We start from the raw sequence: 20325 nt of genomic DNA, 5'->3' as shown, positions 1-20325 counted from the left end.
TGGAAGCCAGTGCCCCTCCCCCGGCCTTCCCTATCCACTGCTCCCTTCTCAGCTGGCAGAAGCTAAATCTAAAAAGTCAGCTGTGCCCCTGCAGGAGTGCTAGCCAGGATCAGGGGGAGATGTCAGTTTCCATCCCAGATTGGGAGGTCTGGCAGGAGGAAGGCACAGCCCAGGCCTGGGTACCACTCATCCCCAGACACCACCACCCTGACAGCTGTTCCTTGCTCACTGTCCCTCTTTCAGGATCACTAACACAGTCTTTTCCCCTGGTCCCCAAACCCAGGTGCAGCCTTGCTCTCCCCAGGCCTTCCTGAGAATAGAGAGCTGCTTCTTCCCAGGCAGAGCTCTGTGAAAACTTCTCAGCCCTGGTGGCTGCCTTCCTTTGCAGAAGCCCCACAGAGTTACCTCAGACAAGGAACAAACCCTGCCAACCTTCTTGGCTCTTAGCAGCTGAGGTTGAATTTGTTGGGGTCAGGTCACAAGCCCCTGCCTATGGTGGCACTCACGCCTCAAACAACCCTGTGCTGCCCTGGGCTCCCCACAAGGCCAGCACCCCAGGAGCAATGCCACTTTGCGGTTCACAGGTCTGGAGGTGAGCTGAATGACTCTACAACTCCAGGGGACACGGGTACCCAGGCTATCAGAGCCAACCCCCCCCACACCTGCATTCACTTCGATGGCGGCCCTCAGGTCCTTCCTCTCCTTCCGGAGCTGCGCTAGCCTGTTCCGCAGGGCCTCTTTCCTCTTCAGCAGCTCCTCCTCTTTGGACTGTAGCAGCTTGGCGTCGGCTTCCACCCGGTTCTTACCGTATTTGTACTGGTCAGCATCTGAATAAGGAGCACCGGGAGTTAGCACAACCAGAGGGGTCAGGCTGCCAAGGCCTGTGGCTCAGCGGCTCTTCAGTATACCGCAGAGCCGCTCCTGGATGCTCCTGAGGGGAAAGGGAGGCTTGGGGCTCTACCTGCCTCAAATCCTTTGATCTGCATGTTTACAAATGGAGAGGGATACTGGGGAATCCCTTCAGGGCTCCTCCCTTCAGCCTTCAAATAATTGCCAATAAGGGTCAGAGTGGGCAGGCAACGACCTAGACAGTTTGAACTGTCAACCTGATGCAATCTAGAGTCATCTGGGAAGGGCATCTTATTGAGGTATCATCTGGATCAGCTTGACCTGTGGCCGTGTCTGTGAGGGAGGATCTTGATCATTAACTGAGGTGGGAAGACACACCGTCAGTGTGGGTGGCACATGAGCTGGGCCCTGGGATGTGTACGAGCAGAGAAAGCTGGCTGGGTACTGGTCACCAAGCAGGTGGCCATCTATCTACTCTCTCTGTATTTGACTTTGAATGTCAAAGACTGGCTGCTTTAAGTCCCTGCCTTGACTTTCCCACAGTAACACACCGTAACCTGTAACGTAAGCCAGATGAACTCTGTCTCCCCCAAATCCCTTGTGTCTGTTACAGCAGAAGAGAAAGAAACTAGAGCAGCATATCTGTTGCTGTCGAAGACAACCTCTATTGGGGCTGGAGGGATGGATGGCTCAGTGGTTAGGCAGCCACCGGCTGCTCTTCTAGAGAACCAGAATTGGAGTCTCAGCACCCACATGGCAGCTCACAGTTACCTGTCACTCCAGTGCCAGGGGGTCCGACACCCTCTTGTGCCCTCCTTGGTCGCCAGGCACACAGGGGTGCACAGACATATGCGTGGGCAAACACAGGCGGAAAGTAAACTAGGACAAGCCTTCTAGAGTCTAAGTAGCCCTCTCTATGTGCAAAGCCTCTCCTCGGCCCCACTTCTGTTCTTACAAGAACACCTCACCCTGCCTGGAGGGAAGACAGCTCCTTGGCCTGAGATTCTGGCCTAGAAGAAGCAGATAGGGAGAGCTTCTCCGCTGAATGAAAAGACAGAAAGGCAGTGTGTGGTGCTTGGAGACCTACTACTTAGAGGACAACCTTGGAACCCTGTGACCTAGAACAAATCTGTGCCCCAGTTTCTCCTCCTGTGAAATGGGGATAAGAGCAGCTCATTCATAGGCAGCTGTAAGAATTCAGTTAATATTTACAAAGCACTTAAAGTAACTCTCCGACTGAGTCCTCTATAAATAGCTGTTACATTTAATGAATGAATGAACAATGAATGAGTGAATAAGTAAAAGCTTAGGGGGGGTGGGGCTAGGGGGAAACCCAGCATCCTGGCTGCAGCACAGCAGTTCAGAGTGTTGAACCCAGGCCCCACAGTCTCTTCAGTCTGGCCTGCAGTTTAAGGCTACAGTGTGTGGTTATGGGAAAGTCACGGCAGGAACTTAAAGCAGCCAGCTAGGAATTTAGGAAAAACCTCTCTGGAAAAGATGCTGAGGGGCTGGAGAGCCTAACGTGACTGGCCAGACCCCGCTGTGAGGCTTCCGTCACTGTATCACTTGCCAGCACCAAGGATGGCTGCATCCCACCTGCCCCTCTGTCACTGCCCATCTACACGTCAGTCTGTTTCAAAGTAGAAGCCATGGGAGAACAAGGGCTGTTGTGTGAGTCTTGAAAGTAGATGCATGTCCCTAACACAGATAACTGTGCTAAGACGCCTGGGATGGGGTAGACACTCACAGGCAGCCCCCATAACAACCAGAGATGACTGTCTCATCAGAGGCTTGCTCATGCAGTACTTGCCTACTATCACTTCCTCCATAATGTGCCATATGCATGGAGATTTGTGTATTTTCTATGTCCAGCCAGCATTACTCCCCTCACCAAAATGATCCCCATAGACTGACATTGCCCAAGGCTAACCACCCTGTCTCGTGTAACCAAAGCACTTCCAGAAAATTCCACACCAAACTACAAACTCCACTGTCTACACCAATATGCCCCCCAACAAACCTACAGATGACAGTTTATAAATGTCTCCCCCATCGGTCCCCATGCAATAAACTCTATACAACTGTAATGCAATTGGCTGAACTCCACAAAAGCACAGGATGCAATTATTTTTCTCTTTTGTTTCCATTAGATGTCACCAAAGTTAATAAAATATTCCCTACAGAAGGTCCCACCAGATATTGGGATAAATCATCCATAAAACAAAGCGAGCCGAGGGCTGTGAGAAATGCTTGGCTGAAGAAACCCACGTGGGATTCAGATCTTGCTTAACAAGACATTTTAGGCCGACTCATCCCTCTGGCTCCTGCACCTCCCTGAATGAACAGCACTGAGAACAACAGTGTAAACACACCCAAGGCATCAGGGAATGAAATTATAGAGAGAAGGCCAAAGGAAGTCAGTGACAATCAGGAGCAGCCTGACAGGCCCCTGACCTGCCTATTTGAAATGCAGGTTTGAAAGCAGAGGCATAGACAAGCTCCTGTCAAGAATGCAAAGGATTCCCTGGGGCTGAAGCAGTCAAGTGTTGCTGAGATCCCAAGGCTCATCCATGCTTTGACTACGGAAAAAGACATCCTTTCTGTGCCCTTGTGCACGCTGACTCTAAAACAGAAGCCAGCATGTGCAGGTCTGAGGCCTTTCCCCTCCTGCACCAGGTAGGTGTGGAAGACCTCAGGTGAAGGTAGCTAGCCTTATCTACACTGTCACAGAGGATGGTCTACCAACTGCATGGCTGCAGACTGGAATACTCAGGTAGAAATCCCAAGTGATAGTGGCTTGTCATGATGTGGCATAGACACTTCCCTGCTTAGCTCAGGCCCCTTGCAGCCCCTAGGCCTTCTGTTAAAGCTGGCATGATCTTCTCACTACATCCTCAGTGGAATATCCTGAAGGAATACATCCCACTGACTGGCTGGCTGAATGGTGGACCACCCAAAGCATGAGGGCAGGGCAAACACAAACTCAAGAAGATAGCACACCCAAATTTAGCTGCAGATGAAGGAGAGCTGCTGAGCTCCCAGGCAGGCTATGTCTCCCTCTGTTTGGTCTATACAGCTGGCTCCCAAGTCTGAAGGCCTGGCCCATGTTCTAGCTCAGTGGCTGGCCTGCTGTGAGGCCTCGGGTTGTTCTACCTGGAGTGCTTCCCTCACTCGCATAATGGGGCGCATGGCACCTACTCTGACAGCACAGCAATCGGAGGTCAGCAGGAGGGCTGGAGGGTGCTGGCTGCTGACTGTGAGCATTCAGGGGCTATGCTTTCAGTGCCCAATAGCACCCTGCTGCCATTATCAACCACAGTGGCCGGCCGTTTGCACATCTGACAGATGAAGGGGCTGCACTCAGTTTATGTGACTTGTCAGTGGTGTTCTAGGGACACAGACTGGAGTCTCCTGGACCAAACCCCAGTGCCTCATGGTTGAATGCCATAAAAGTAGCCAAGCAACAGTCCCAGAGGCTGGGTTAAAGATCCTAGCCAGTGGAGTGTGTAGGGGAGGAAGGGTGCACATTGCACCCCTTCCACACACCCCAAGCCCAGCATCTCCTGCAGGAGTGGCTCAGCCAGCCTCAAGCTGACAAACTGGCCAGGAGCCAGAGGGAAACTCACTTGATGCCGTCCGTTTCACGCCGCCTGCAGAGTCCACCTTTTTCTGCTGGCTGCTTGGAGCCTTCCCCTTGCCAGGGGCCCCATTAGATGCCACTGGAGGTTTTTTGCTCTTCAACTGTTGAAACACACAGAGACAATTAAAACTAATCCAACACAGGACCCTTTTGCCTGAAGTTATGTCTTCTAGTCTTTGAATGCTAAGTACAGCCTACCAGCACGGTCAAAAGACAAAGGAAGCAAACCCAGTTTCCAGCCACTGGGCTTCTGTGATGTCCCCGTGACCGCTGGGAGCTTCTGGCACTGAAGCCTGGACACCCGGGACTACCAGGAAGTCTGCAATGGGAAGGATGCTATGTATGTTTCTGCTGGGGCCTCAAGTGCTGATAAGGAAGTGGCTCTGAGTGACCATGCGTGGGCATGCAGCAACAACCTCTGAGAGCCTGGGAACCTGTGTTTCTAGAGCTAAGTCATTTTTCCATTGCTGGGCTGCTTTTAGGGGATGGGCCTGGCTCTGCAGGGAGGTTCTTGCCCTTAACTGAGTGATACAGTAATGGGATACATAATCTCCTTTCAGACCACTGATGGGTCTGAGGAAGGACACAAGAGACATATACAGAAATAACGTAAACATATACAAAGCCTTGACCAGATACAGGCTTAAAAAAATTCAACAGTTCCCTGCTCACTCTGCAAGCCACAGCTCCTTATCGACAGGTGACACTGTATGCCAGGCAGTGAGCTCAATAGAGAGGGAACTTGACACCTAGGCCCTGTCATTCTCCCCTAACTCCCACTGCCTGCCTCTCCTTCCAGTGGAGGGACAGTGTGGGGCTGCACACATATCTAGCTGCAGTTCTGGCTTGTCATTTAGGGAACCTTGAACCAGCCCTTCAAAACTCCCTGAACCTCTGTTTGCTCACTTAAAAATGTAAAGACACTGGCACCTCCCACAGGACTCCTAATGACTCTGCACAGCCATGCACAAGATGGCCCCAGGAGCTCTCTGAGTGTGTGGCCTCACCCCCAACAGGCTCCCAAAAGAATGGCCACACAAGAACAGGACAAGCAGAGGCACTAGAATTCAGCCTGGGGCTGTTTCCTGTTTGAAACAGAAACTAGGCTGGGGAACAGTGGCAGTGCCACACCATGCATCATGTGATGCCTGCCTGGGAGGGACAATCCAAATGCACAGGTGGCACATATACTAGGCTAACCAAAAGACAACTATGAGACCAGTGAATGGATAGAGACATAGGTAGGACACATGGGCCAGGTCTGGTGGGGATCCTCGTGACACTGGTAGAGGCCAATGGTGTTCACACAGGTCACTCAGCGGTCCACACCCCTCAGACTCCCAGAGTCAGACTCTCCAGGGATGGCATCTGACACATTCTATAATTGTGCAAGCCTTGTGTGTCAGTTCTGACAAAGCAATGTCTGGAGTCACCAATACCTGGAAGCCTGGACCTTGCCTGGTGTCTTTTATTTTCTCAAAACTACCCAAAGAATGGAATGGAATGGAATGTGGAAAGTCTGGCCTCTTGCTTTTTCTCAGAGTATTCTTAAATGAGGCACCAGGACTCCAGGCAGAAGATACAAAATGCTTAGGTTAAAAATTCATGAAGGCAGTTAGTGTCTGCTCTGAAATGTTGATGCATGTCACAGAGAGTGGGCAAGTAAGAGTTCAGCCACAAGCCTATTTGCCACACAGGTGCAGGGCACATGTCACATTCTCCCAGAAAACACACTGGCTCTCACAGTAGTGCTGACCACGTTTACAGACAGGAATTAACCACTCCCTGGAGGCAACTCTTGCTTACTTATACACAGGTAGAATATACTAGAGAAACCTGCCATTCTGGAATCTTCTGGAAAGTTGCATGGCCTCTCTTCATAATCTTTGACATAATTCTGAAAGCGCACTGGGAATTCTCCAGGAGCGGGGGTGGGGGGAACCAGACAAGCTGGGAGCTGGTCACAAATGTCTCTCCAGTCCTTCAGTGGCTAACTGTGAGTTAGGCTATGGCTGAAGACCATGACACTTTGGTATGCGAGATGAGGTGAGTACACACACGGCCACTGCAGGTCCATTGGTGATGTCAGGGAGTTTGGGAACACAATCTGTACCTGGGAGTGCGGCCCGAGAGATGCCCTCCCCACAGAAGAGGTGTTAGTGACAGGTGGGGAGCAGGGTGGGCTGCAGGAGGTGGGGGATTTGTAGTGGTTAGAGGATAGCCTGTCAGCGGGTGTCCGAGACGCCCTCCGGTCAGCAGGAGAGGAGCGGGCAAAGATTGTCGGCGATGGCAAGTTATCGTAGAGGCCCGCATTATCATAAAGCACCTCTTCCGCCAGGCCTCTGCTCCCACAGCCAGGAAAGCCGCCATCCATGGCCCACTGCAACACACACAGCCTGTTCGTTAGTGGCCAGACGAGGAGAGAGAAGGTCAGCATAGCGAGATGTTAGCAGCCCCCAAAGCTCTCATGACCAGTCACTCATACACACATGGCAGGCACAACTCCCGCAGCTTCATAAGGGCCCCTTTGCCTTTGGAGTAATGAGAAAGCTTTCTCTGTCCTTAAACCGTTCCAGAGGCATTGGATTATGATGGCTTTGTTCTGTCTTTCAAAATGAAGAGTGCTGCTGCACAGGAAGGCATGTAAGATCATGGTCAAGGGCCATGGCACCTGCTGTGCCCTGGACACACTGGCTTACACATCACAGAATCCACTTAGCAAACTGGGGAAACTGAGGCAAAGGCAGCTCACACAACTGGGGAAAGGCAGAGCTGGGTCGAGTCACGGCCACACACTGTGCTGTCATGGAACCTCAGGCTCTGATGGAGGAACATGACTGCCATCAAGAACATCCTGAATTCATTCATGCTGCCTTGTGGCCAACAAATCTACCATCAAGGTCAACGTAATCTAAGTGCTACACTTGAGCATCTGGAAAGATTGCTACCACCAAAAATATCTGCTGAAGACAGAAGTCAAGTAATCACATAATGCAGGATGCCTCAGACTTCGATGGAACAATGGCATTATGCTAGCAGAGGACCTGAACAAAGAGTTAACAGTTCAAAGCCACTTCTCAGGACACAGGGACTCCAGAGCACTGTCAGGAAAGCATAAAGAAACCCCAAACTCTTAACCACTGCCAGATCCCTTTAGGCTTTAAAGGTCTTTGTAAATTGCCCTGCATTATAAAAGAAAATTTTAATTCATATATTCTGCCCATTTCAGCCTGTTTTTTATGTTCTCCGTGCAGCGCTCCTTCCTGCCAGACTATAATTACAGCCCTTTGTTATAAAAATAGGAAAGGCCTAAAATCCCAGGGTGGGGGTGTCTTCTTCTGCAGCCACATCAGTGTCTATTTTTGTGGTGCTGGGGACAAGCGAACAAGCTAAAAACAACGTAGAAAAGCCAGGATCGAGCATTTCAGTGACAGCCACACAGATACACAATGGCCTATACTTGACTCTCATTTTTCTAAAATAGCAAGGATCAAGTCATGCGGAATACTTAGTAAACAGTGACGAAACCCCACAGAAGTTTCTAGAATAAAAGTGAGTGTCTGCAGAGCCCTTCCTTCTCAAGGAATCAAAGGGAGTGCAGAATGAACTGAACTTTTATAGGGGAAACAATAAGGACACTCTGAGCATCTGGTCATAAAGTGTAGACTTTATGGAACTCAGAAATGAAGCCTCCAAAATGCAGTCATGTGGTAATGGAGGCCTGTACACAGGAAACATGCTGAGGAAGCCTGGACAGGGAAGGCACGAGGAAACAAAAGGGCAGAAAACATGCACACAGGGCATGATGTCTCAGCTCCTAAAGCCCAGCACATGTGTGTAGGGAGGATTCCTTAGCACAGAGCTGTTTATTTCCAAACACACATGAAAACACAAGTGAACCTGGGGAGAAGCACTGAGGGTACCTGAGCCAGCATGGTGTCTGGACTGCCCAGGTGACTGGGTCCCTGTCTGGAAGGCCTACAGAAGACTGCTGAGGCCGCAGGCAGAGAGGGCAGCTCACCCTTGAGGGGAGCCTAGATTCTGGAGTACAGGGTCCATGCAGTGATGCTGGGGCTGCACAGATACAGGGAGGCCACAGAAGCCAGGCCCCACCTTCACAATAGTAAGAACAGGGATGAGGGGCCGGGGACCATAATGATACACAGGCTGGGCTGAGAGCTCTGCACACAGCGCTCATCAGGCATAGCCCCTAGAGTGAGCACAGGTCTGTTCACAGGGCAAAGGGCAGAGGGCACCGGGTCTCCCAGGGTCATCAGAATATCGGGAAAGGAAGGAAGATGGGAACAGAAAGAACGCAATTCCAAAGGTCGAGAAACTCTTAAGACACACTGGCTCCTCTCAGCACAAGGCTTCCCAAACATGCTCTCCCATACCTGCTCACCACATAGGCAGGCACAGGCCTGGCCACCAAAGGTACACAGTACCCAACCACCAGCCAAACAAGAGAGACCCAGCAGGGCTCTGCTAAGGACCCAGAAACAGTGGACAAAACAGAAAAATAAAAACTATAGCTAGAAGGGCACACCTAGAGGCTGGCTTGACAATGATGCTGCCACAAAGCATCCCCACATGTGAACGTTCCACACCAGCCATGCCAGGAGCCATCCAAGTGTGCAACAAGGCAGTCACTCCAAGGTACTGTTTCTGTCTGAAGGCCAGATGGTGGCTGCGGCTGTATTGGGTGTAACTAGTCAGGTAACTTACACTGTGTTGTGTCTGGCTGACACAAGCTGTAAAACTGAATATTCTTTCAGCTCCATTTACTTATTCTGACTTAACCCACTATCTTCTAGCCAGCATCTCGGGTGACGAGATGTGCGTGATGATGGTCACAGGAGAAGATGGGCTGTCTACTAGGGATCACATGACCTGCTGTTGGTGTCACGAGACCAGGTTTTGGGGGAGAAGTGGTACAATTCCCAGTCTCAGCTCACTAGGGTAGAAAACTAGGCACTGCAGGACAGAACCAGCTAGCAAGTTGTCTTCTAACAAAACTGACCATTGGCTCTGGAAGGACACTCACCGAGCCGTTGACACAGGGGACATCATCGTAGTGTAGTGCTGTCCCGCTGGGGTGGGCGTAGCCATTGGAGATGCTCCCCAGGTATGGGCTTGTGGACACTGCCCTCCTGTTCATAAAGCTAAGAGAGAGAAAACATGGACACACTAGTTAATCAGCAGGGCCTCTGCGAACCTTGATGTACCAAAGGCTATGTCAGGCTCAGAGGCAGAACCCTTAGGACCCTTAGAAAGATGTACATGTCATCTCAAGGGACTGGAGCCAATCCTCACCCAGAGCAAAGGCAGGCCCCAGCACAGACTATGGACACCATGTAGGCAGATATAAAGCAGCACCTACAAGTGGAGGGGGCCAGATAGGTCCCACCAATTTCACATGGCCAGGGAAAGCATACATCCCGGGAGGGCACAGCGGCTCTTTCTGATGTCAATGAGCCAATATCAACCTGTCTGCAGAGTCTGGCCATTCCCAAAGGGAGGGGACGTGGCCTATACCACTCCCTGGCCTTCTGTGGGATGTTTGTGCTCACTGATCTCTGGCAGCCACACAGCATACCTTCAGCTGGCCCCTGATCTTCTAAAAGCCCTGAGAATAGCCATGTGAAGGCTTCAGAAGCCTGTGCTGCTGCTATACATATGACATACATGCTTGGGTCTTGGTTCCTATACTTGACCAAAGCTCCTAAAATCTTGGAGTTTCCTAATGATGATGGGAGACAGGCTGACTTTGTCCATCATAATGAGCTGCTCACTATCCCTTAAAAGTCTGAAGGGCTGGGGGATGGGGATGCTATATGATCAGTCAGATACTTTCAGCCTTGAGAGGATAGGGTGGAAGAGCTTCTGGATTGGAGGCACCAGGAAGGCCATTAATTCCTCCAGGAAGAAGCTGTACCCGAGGAAGGCGTTCACTCTGGGAGAGCACTGTATTCAGGGAAAGTGCCACACTCAGGGATGTCACCATCCCTAGAGAAGGCATGTACCCAAGGAAGGTACCAGATCCAGGGAGAGCAGCGTACCCAGGGAACAGGTGGCAGCCCTGTATCCCATAGCTGACCCTCTGCCCCTCCCACCCAAGAGTTCCATGCTGGTGGATTCCTAACACACACTAGCAAACAAACCACGTCCTGGGGTCTAAGAAGTATCTGTGGGGGTTGTGAGCAGCTCAAATTAACATCTGCTCTTTAACGAGCATGGATAACAAACCGGATTTGTGAATGACAAATGGACAGAGTCCTGGGGACAGAGCTTTTGATCTTCAGAGCTTGACACTGTGTCCTGGTGGACAGTGTCAGAATTGTCCTACAGTGGCCCCCTGCTGGAGTCCACAGAGAACTGGGGTATTCTCCTGGTATGAGAAGAGCCCATACCTGGTAGCCAGAGGTGGAGACAAGAGTCTGCACATATAGAGAGAGGACGATTTGTCTCTCCTCTCCATTTATGCTTCCCAGAGAGCCAGAGCACACGAACCCTCTGCCTACCACTACCCAGAGGCTTCCAAAGTCACCAAGAAAAATCAAGAGAAACACTGTCCAGAGCAGGCCACATTCACCAGACTCCAGCTCCAACCCTAGCTCCTCTGGCTTCCTGCTTCCCAGCCTGCACGTGTGAGGACTGCTCAGGGCCTCTTCAGCATGTCCCACTTCTCCACTGCCCCTCCTCCCACCCAGGATGCAGCTCTTAGAAGTCTCCTGTATGCACCAGAGGGGTCTTCCCTGATGGAGAGCAAGAAGGAGACCCCCTCTGCAATGATGACTTTCTTCCTTTTGTATCCTGACCTAGCCTATTCTGTACCTGCTCCTTATCTGCCTCTCCCCACCAGAACACAAGCGTCTGAAGTGTTTTGCCACCCCAGTCTCCAAAGCACAATGGAGGAGCAGTGGGCCGGACTCTCAGGAAGCTCGGCTTGTTTTAGGAGAACTGTGAAAACCCAGGAAGAAAGAACCAAGGGTAGCATTTTATCCTAAATGGGAAAACTAAAATCACATAAAGTTAACCAACAAAGCATTTCCCCCAAAACTTCGTTTCTCTAGCTTGGGGCAACACAGCCAACCTGTGTGGCTCTCTGCACACCCTAATGGCTGTGCTCTCTCACAGTGCACTGCCGCCACCTGCTGGAAGAAGATAGGAAGCAGAGCTCCTCCGGCAGATGCAATGACAGACTTCTTAGTTTATGAACAAAGATATAATTATTCTATCTAGTTACAGAAAGGAGAAAATGCAAGAAGGAAAGAGTCACTAGCCACTTAGGAGATCCTGCACATTTCACATACATGTTTAAGGCATTGACTAGAAGACTCCATTGAAGACTGTCTGGGGAAGGTGAGATAAACGGAAGAAGAAGGGCAGTTCGGCAAGTGTGCCTGTCCCTGCTGTGGTGAGCACAGCCCCTGCTGAACACTCAGCGCTGCATGTGTGTTCACACAGCTCTCTTCTCTCCACACAGCAGGGACCTCATATTTGCTTTGCGGCATCAGATTCTGGCACCATGCCCAGTACTCAATACTTATGCACTGATATCAGGAAGGATCAAGGACAGTCAACAGAGTACAGTGGGCACACTTCTGCTTCCTTCAACGGGAATGCCCAGAGAATTCAAAAAGCATACACACACACATCCTCATTGGCAGAGGCCTTCTCCATTGGCCAGAACATCCTAAAATTTACAGAGTGGGCCAGGGCCAGTAAAGAGAACTCATGCAGAGCCTAGAGTAAGCAGGGGCCTCTGTTCCCCTCTAGTGGTCTTTCCACAATGACTTTCAGCCAAGTGTGTAAGTGGAAAGGATGCCAAATCTAAAACATAAGGACATCCTAGGGAACATTGTATGCAAATGCAGAGACCGGCAGAGGTCTGAAGACGGTGGCCAGAAGGTGGCTCTCCGGACACTGCCCCTCTTTAGTCAGGCAGAAGCATCATTACCACCACCACGTACTGCTGGGCCTGCAATGGGTAACACTTGTGAGATGTCCAGGGGAAGTGCCAGGGCACTGTCCTGTCACCTGACCCATGGTCTTTGGTCAGCCTCAGGACATGCCCCAATGTCCAGCACCATCCACACTGTCCAGGGAGAGTCCTGCAGGGTTTTGTCTCTGCTTCCTGATCCTTTTCAGAACATTGTTACCTTCTTTCCTCCAGTCAGACACAATCACTGATAATTCTCATAATCGCTTGGCAAAGAATCACCATGTGGCTGCCAAGTTATAAAAAGCGAAAAATTAACTTAATCCCAGACTATCTATCGCCTTGGCAAGCTACCATATTTTGAAGGCTGTTTCCTTGTTCAGTCTCCTCTGTTAAGTTTTATGGGAATGTTTGGCTAGAAAACTAAAACATTAAAATTAACTTTATTGCTAGCTAACATCCCTAAAAAGATTTTAATGAGGTAAAAAAAAAATTCCTAGGCCAAGTTTATGGCATACGCCTTTTTAATGAAGCATGTCTGAGACAGCAACCTGCATCCCTTTCTCCAAGCTGTGGCCACCCCACATTTGGTTTAGATTAAAATTCTGCTCAGTTATAAAGGAAAAGCTGAGCTGTATCCAGAGGGAAATTCAGGGTTTCTCCTGAATGTGGTGATCTGTTTGCTGGTTAGAGTCAACATTTTTATTTGAGTTTTATTTGGAGGATTTTAGTAACTTCCACATAAGTACAGATAACAACTGTTAATATATCAAGCTGTGGAGACCTCACAGTATGAGGTGCCCCACTTAAGTTTCAGCCTTGACTTCAATAATGTACTGTGATGTGAAACTATAAGCTGAAATAAGCCCTTTCCTCCTCAAGCTGTGTTTGGTCACCATATTATATCATAAGAACCCTAAGATATTTCTATACCCTGTTTTTAAAACTGGCTTATTTGTTTTCTTGATGTTCTGATTTTTTAGATCTATGCATCTTCTAGATACTACCTTTTTGTCAGATGTTTAAGTGGTAAAGTTCTCCCCTGGTTCTGTAGGCCGCCACATTGATGGAATGATTGTGTCCTTTGCTGGACAAAATCTTTTTCATTTAAAATATCCACACAGGAGTTGGGTAGTTTGCAAGGGACTGGGGGGGGGGCAGGAAGGGGAAATAGGGTATAGAGTTATAAAGGAGAACTACAATAGGAAGATTAAGTGGGGAGGGGGAGGGGAGGGCAGGGGTAAAAGAGGGAGCATGGGAGGAATGACTAACACTAAAGGCCTTTTGAAAAGCCATTTGGAAACCTCCTACACTAGAAGCTTCCTGAAATACTTAAAGGAATTTAAATGGAGATACCATATTGGGGGGGGGGGGATGCACCAACTAGACATTTCATGCTACCAAGTAAAACCCCCAGTTGCAGGAATGGGTTATATCATATTGAGTCATTGGCCCAAGGGGTCCCATAGTCACCCCAATGTTACAGGCTATTGCCAGTGCTACTGGTTATTTCCACAACCTGATGGTAATATCCTATTGCTGAAGATAGCACTTACTTATTCCATCAAACCTGGAAAAATAGAGCTAATGCCCTAAGAGAAGTTTTACTGCTACTGAGTAGTGTCCATAGTATTGGAAGGTACTATACATACTACAAGAGGAGAAAAAAATAATTAATATAACCCAGCTACAAACCCCATTGACCTACAACAGCAATCTGTCTGCATACTGGTGTGATAGTGGTACAAATGTTATGGTAGTAACCAACCATTTTTAATTGATATTAAGGCCCACTCTGTGAGATGGAACTCATACCTACCACTGCTAAAGTGTCAAGAACCTCAGATAAATAGGTCCTAGGGGAAAACCTACAACAATTACTCCACTAAAGGAATATAGCAATAAATGACTCCTAATGAAATACTGCTATACATTGCTCAACCCTCATCAGAGACTCTGCTTCTTACAGTAGGTGGTAATTAAAGCAGAGATCATCAACTGGACAATATGTAGAGAGTGGGAGACTTTGGAGCACTCAGTTATAAATGGAATATTTTCATCAAACTTCCCTCAAGGTTCATGGATCTAAGAGGAAGAGGAGACAGAAATATTGTAAGAGCCAGAGGTGGTGGGTGACTCCAAGGAAACTGTCTTCCTGACACAACAGAACTGATCCATGTATGAACTCACAGAGACTATGGCAGCACACACAAGATCTGCACAGGTTTAAACCAGACAAAATCCAAGCATGGAAGAAAAGTAAGCACAAAGTTCCACCATGAAACCAAGAAGCTATTTGTGCCAGGTATGGTGGCGCATACCTTTAATTTCAACACTCAGGAGGCAGAGGCAGGTGGAGTTTGAGATCAGCCTGGTCTACAGAGTGAGTACCAGGGCAGCCAGAGCTATATAAAGAGACCCTATCTTACACTCCCCACCCCAAAATAAGCTATTTGCAGTTGATATTCACTAGGGAAGGGAAAATCCATTTTCTCCAATCGAGTGTCACCAGGCACATGAACCACATTCTAGGCCTGGCCCCACGCCTAGGAGTAGTTGCCAACACAAAAAGGACCCTGGGTGGTTTTGTGTGTGTGCTTTTTTGGTTATAGTTTGGTAGTTTTTGTCTTTGGGGCTTTGTTTTGTTTTGTTTTTCTTTTCTTTTCTTTTCTTTTTTTTTTTGTCTTTGTTTTGAGAGAGAACACAAAGTTGAGTGGATGGGAAGATCTTAGAGAAGTTATGGAAGAAGAAATAATATAATCAAGATATATTGCATAAAAATATTTAAAGTACTTTATAAATTTTTTTTAAAGAGGTCAGATACAGGGATTGACATATGTGTCTGGGTACATTTGGGCATGTCACAACTGGCCCAGGATGCTTTGTTCAGCTTTCCTAGTGTTAAGGGACTCATGACTGGTTTCAGCTCTTCTATGAAGAGTTCCTGCCCACTACCTACTGAATTTAAGCCCTACCTACTGTCTTTCAAGGTGAAAACAAGGAATTTAGAAATGGTAGCCAGGCAACCCACGGGCAACTCACTGCCTAGGAGTTCTTGTGCCTGCTGTGCATCTCTGCACCCCTGGGCCATGTGGGGCTCACTGTGGCATCAGAACACCACGGCAACTAGAGTCCTCCTAGTCCAAGGTCACCCCAGATACATCCAGCATCCCCTACTGTCACTGTGTATGAGGAGGATGCATGCCAGGAGCACAGCACTGTGGAGGACCCTGTTTACCATCATAGCCTGAACAACAGTGCACATGTCAAAACGTCAAGAAAGGAGAACACATCTCAGGTAGTATGGAAAACACTTGGGCCTCGTGGAACAGCTGATGATGCTGAATGCCCAGTGCGGCTGAATCCCCCATGATACTGATGGCCAGCATGGGAACTGCTGCTACAAACTCCCCATTATTATTGTGTTCAGGAAGTATCCTGGATCAAAAGTATGCTTTTGCACAAAGTAGCATTATTTGTCACAACTTAAATTTAGAAAGTGCTGCACTGACAGATTTAAGATCTTGGGCACCAGATTTAAGAGTTGGGAACCAGAGGCAGTTAATTCTCTGCATTTGAGGCCTATCTGGTCTCCAGAAAGAGTTCCAGCATGGTCAAGGCTACACAGAGAAACCCTGCCTCAAAAAAACAAAATGAAAAAAAAAAAACAAAACAAAAATCTTGAGCTTTATTTCAGCAACATATAGAATCCTTTCTGCTTACTAGAAGGCCCTTAATCACACAGAAGCTGGCAACAGCTGCCCAGCTGTCCACAGGACAAAATCAGGACTAGTGCAAATAAAAACAGCCACAATCTTTTACTGTCTCTGGCTGCAAGGGCAGAGCTAAGTGGCTGGAACAGGGACCATCTGGCCCACGAAGCCAATACTACCACCTTCAGACAAGTTTGACCAGCCTGCTCTAGCTGAAATCCCAGAGGGCTGAAATGACCAACATTAGGGCCATCAGGGCCAGCACCCCACCAAGGGAAAGTCCTCAGCCATGCTTCTAGTTTGCATGCTCACCCAGAACCGACTGTCAAACATTTCTTAGAAGGAGGATGTTGCTAGTTCAGGATTTCCACAGGCTATGCATGAGTCTTACCAGAAGGTCTGTTTGGCTGTCTGGATGACATTTGCCGACATCTCCACGTCTATGTAATCATAGTGCAGGGCTCCTGGGTCTGTTGATGACCCCGTCTCAGCCAGTAAGATGCCAATCCATCTGCCCATGTCTTCAGAAGATGATGCCTGCCATGGAGAAGAAAGCATGATTCTTTTAACCAAAGACAGAGATGTGTGACAGGAAGGGAAAGAAAACATGGAGGCCCAAGTGTGGCCGAGAAAAGAGCCACACATACGGCCTGAGTGAGAGGACTGGCCTTGTGTTCACACTAGGCCGGAGAGCCAGAAGTTATAGGACAATTATGGAAAGGAACTAAAAGTCTGAGCCACCAAGGTGCCTCCCCATTGTCCGGAAGAGGGCACCAAAGTGGAAGACAGAGATTCACAGGCACCTGGGCCACACCATGTTGTCACAAACCCTGCTGAGGGTCTGGCCTAGGAAACATGAGGGTGCTCTCCCCGACGGCTCCCAGATGTCCTGGCTACAGCTGGTGTAGTCTGAGACAGTGAGCATGTTTCTCTTATCAAGATACTATTTAAAAGAACAAGAAGGCGACTTACCATGTCCAGTGCATCTCTGCAGGAGTAACACTGTTCTGGGTTCTCACCGGCTCTGTATGTTTTTAAGACACCTGGAGGTGCTAGACCTTATGACCTCTTTAACGTATTTCTCAAACCACCTTAAAAATTGTAAGTCGTCCTTGTGAGTGCTTTAGGAACTTCACTGAAGATGGTATTTAGAAACTTGCCTTTTAACATGGTATTTGAAATTCTTAACTAGTTTGATTTAAAGAAGTTGGAGAGAGTTTTTTTTATAACAATATTGTTTTTATAAATAGAGAATGATCTCTAAGGTAAGCTGTTTGGGGAGGTTTGGGTAGTGCCACCTGGATGGAGGAACCATGTCACTGGAGACAGGCTTTGAAAGAAAAAAGCCTCATATACTTCCAGTTTGGTAAAGGATGTGAGCTCACAGTTTTCTGCTCCAATGGTGAGGTCTGCTTCTTTCTGCCGTCCCTCCCCCACATGATGAGCTCTTGCTGCTCTGGAACCCTAAACCCAAACACATTCTTTCTTCTCTCTGTTGCCTTGGTCATGGCATTTTAATCATAGCAATAAAAAAGTAACTAATAGTGGTGTCGAGATGAATCCGTCATTAGGAGACACATGAGAGCAAGCATCTCCCTACAGGACACACCATACAGTGACACCACGTCCATCTGGCTCCTGCGAAGGGAGCCAGGATAGCCCAGCATCAGGAAGGGAAGGTACACTCCAAAGGAAGGATCTCCTATAGTCTATCAGGTCTATGCCCTGAGGTGCAGCAACAGCAGGAACCGGATGGAGAGACTGGGAGACTTGGAGGATACATAGCCACAGGGTTTCCAGATATACACCAGGCACTAGGGCCACGCTGGCATAAGTGGGAAATTCAGATGAAGACCTAGGCATCCATTCTTGCCACCGCTGTGCTTCTAGCAAAGCGGTGGCCCTTGCTTTTGTTTTTATTTTTACAAACACACATTGAATTATTTAAGAGTAGAGGGGGATATACACAGAAGAGCGTGGAAATCTGTGTGTTGGGACATTAGGAAATACCACAGTGAGGAAGGACATGTGGCCCTTCTTTACACTGGCTCTGTAATTCCCAAAAAAGTGTGAGGAAGCGCAGGCAACATCCTTCCGCCTGCATTGCTGGCCCACTGCATGACCAACCAGTAAAGTGTGTGTGTGTGTGTGTGTGTGTGTGTGTGTGTGTGTGTGTGTTTGACTCAAATGGCATTTGTGTGTGTGTGTGTGGTTTTGGGAATGGAACCCAGGGCCTCAAATGTGCTAGACAAGTGAGCTATATCCCCAGCCCTGTGTGTGAGCCTTAAGTCACCTCAGCCCCACATCCCTGTGTGTGAGCTTTAAGTCACCTTAGCCCCACAGCCCTGTGTGTGAGCCTTAAGTCACCACAGCCCTGTGTGTGAGCACTAAGTCACCTCAGCCCTGTAGAAACAGTTGATGACTTGGGAAGATGCCAGTTAAACAAGTTCTTGTTGTTCTTCAGGAGAATGAATCCATTCTCCACCATGCTGGAGGAATAAGCACCTGCTAGGGCTGCAGGTATTCTGGAAGCTATGGAACTTTCTGCTCTTCATGGACTCAGCATTTGGAACGCCCACAGAGGTAGCCCCCACCCACCCCACCCTGAGCTCCTCTTCTTGTCTGGACACCCAGTCCAGTTCTCATCCTCCTGTGCCAGCCCCTGCCTCTTCTTCCCTGGGGCCTCTGGCATCTGCTCTGAGGACAGCTCCCGCCAAGGTCTCAGCTGTCGTTACTCAAAGGTCTCAGACTACACAGATGTTTGCAAAGAACCCTGACTCTAGCCTATTGCTGGTTTTCACAGGCAGGTGAGCTATATCCCCAGCCCTGTGTGTGAGCCAAGAGGAAAACCAGACTTGGCTGCTGTCAGTAGGGGTAGACACAGCATCCCAGACCTGGACTACTGCAGGCCTTCTGGCACATGGGTTGCTGCACAGCAGCCACCAGGGGGCGCAGTCATCCTCTTGGTTCCTGAGACTACAGGGACCAGTGAGCTCTGTAGGGAGAATGCAGGCCCAAGTCAAACAAAAACTAAACCAAACAAAAACCTACTGTGAAAGCAATTGTGGAAATAAGCACCCACATTTTGAAATTCCAGATCTCATTGACTGCTTGACTGGACACCTTGACCCTGGTCAGAGCCCCGCACCACAGCCATGTAAGATTTGGCTCTGTATCCGGTGGGCAGCTTGCACGTCAGCCCACTGTCTAACACAGCATCACTTCCACTGCCCTCGAGCATGAACACACTGACATGTACCCTGGAACATCTGCGGATAGATGATGATGATGATGATGAGTGTGTGTGTGTGTGTGTGTGTGTGTGTGTATCATGATCATAATAAGGTGGCGGGGGAGGGGGGGAATGGGAAAAATAAGTCTGGATTAGTGGCAGGTAGAAAATAACAAGATGGAGGATTGGTGAATTAGTTCTGCAAAGGCAGCCAAGCAGCCAGGTGGTGGTGGCGCATGCCTTTAATCCCAACACTTGGGAGGCAGAGGCAGGCAGATCTTTTGAGTTTGAGGCCAGCCTGGTCTACAAAGCAAATTCCAGGACAGCCAAGGCTAACAGCCAAGAGAAACCCTGCCTTGAAATAGAAGAAAGCAGAGGAGGAGGAGGAGGAGGAAGAGGAGGAGGAGGAGGAAGGAGGAGGAGGGAGAAGAGGGAGAAGAGGGAGAAGGAGGAGGAGGAGGAGGAGGAGGAGGAGGAGGAGGCAGCGGCAGGAGCAGCAGCCACAGCTCGGGAAGCTGAAGGCACTCCGGCTCCTGTGTAGTGCAGCTCACTGACCCTGCTGCAGGGCACCAGGGACCCTAAAATGCCTTTTCAACTAGAAAACAGGTAGAGAGCTTTCCCAAGGACAAGTGAAGGAAATAGCCCCCATGTGTCCCAGGAGCCTATGCTTAGAAGAAGTATTTTATTTAATGGAGATTTTTCAACAAGTTATTGCCTGGGTACTTTGACAATGTGACCCATTATTTGGAGCTGAGCATTTAACTCTGGCAAGCAAAGTTGACATGCATAGTACCCTAGGCAGCCTGTGCAATCCCTGACTCTCCAAAGGAGAAACCCAGAAGATAGCTCAAAACAGGATGGGCCAAGGGAGGTAAGGGGCTAGATCAAAGTCAGATTCTGCAGGGAGCTAGGGTCTTCTGCAAGGACCTAATCATGGCTTTGTTGACAG

The 20325-nt window shown here is 49.0% G+C and overlaps 1 protein-coding gene across 2 annotated transcripts in view; it reads right to left on the bottom strand.

Moving 5' to 3' along the window:
* Afap1 (actin filament associated protein 1) overlaps positions 1-20325 on the bottom strand; it is a 112163-nt gene that overhangs the window by 8509 nt on the left and 83329 nt on the right. The window contains exons 11-15 of one of the 2 annotated variants that reach the window (XM_036200681.1): positions 16536-16681; positions 9534-9651; positions 6603-6869; positions 4476-4590; positions 663-827 (exon numbers count right to left, since the gene is read on the bottom strand). In XM_036200681.1, coding sequence (XP_036056574.1) covers positions 663-827; positions 4476-4590; positions 6603-6869; positions 9534-9651; positions 16536-16681 — 811 coding nt within the window. The remainder of the gene's footprint in view (positions 1-662; positions 828-4475; positions 4591-6602; positions 6870-9533; positions 9652-16535; positions 16682-20325) is intronic. The other variant, XM_036200682.1, reaches the window with a different exon arrangement.

This window comes from Onychomys torridus, chromosome 10 (assembly GCF_903995425.1).
Source record: "Onychomys torridus chromosome 10, mOncTor1.1, whole genome shotgun sequence".
NCBI lineage: Eukaryota > Metazoa > Chordata > Mammalia > Rodentia > Cricetidae > Onychomys > Onychomys torridus.
The sequence above is the reverse complement of the archived record's forward strand: the minus strand, read 5'-3'. Positions and strand labels throughout refer to the sequence as shown.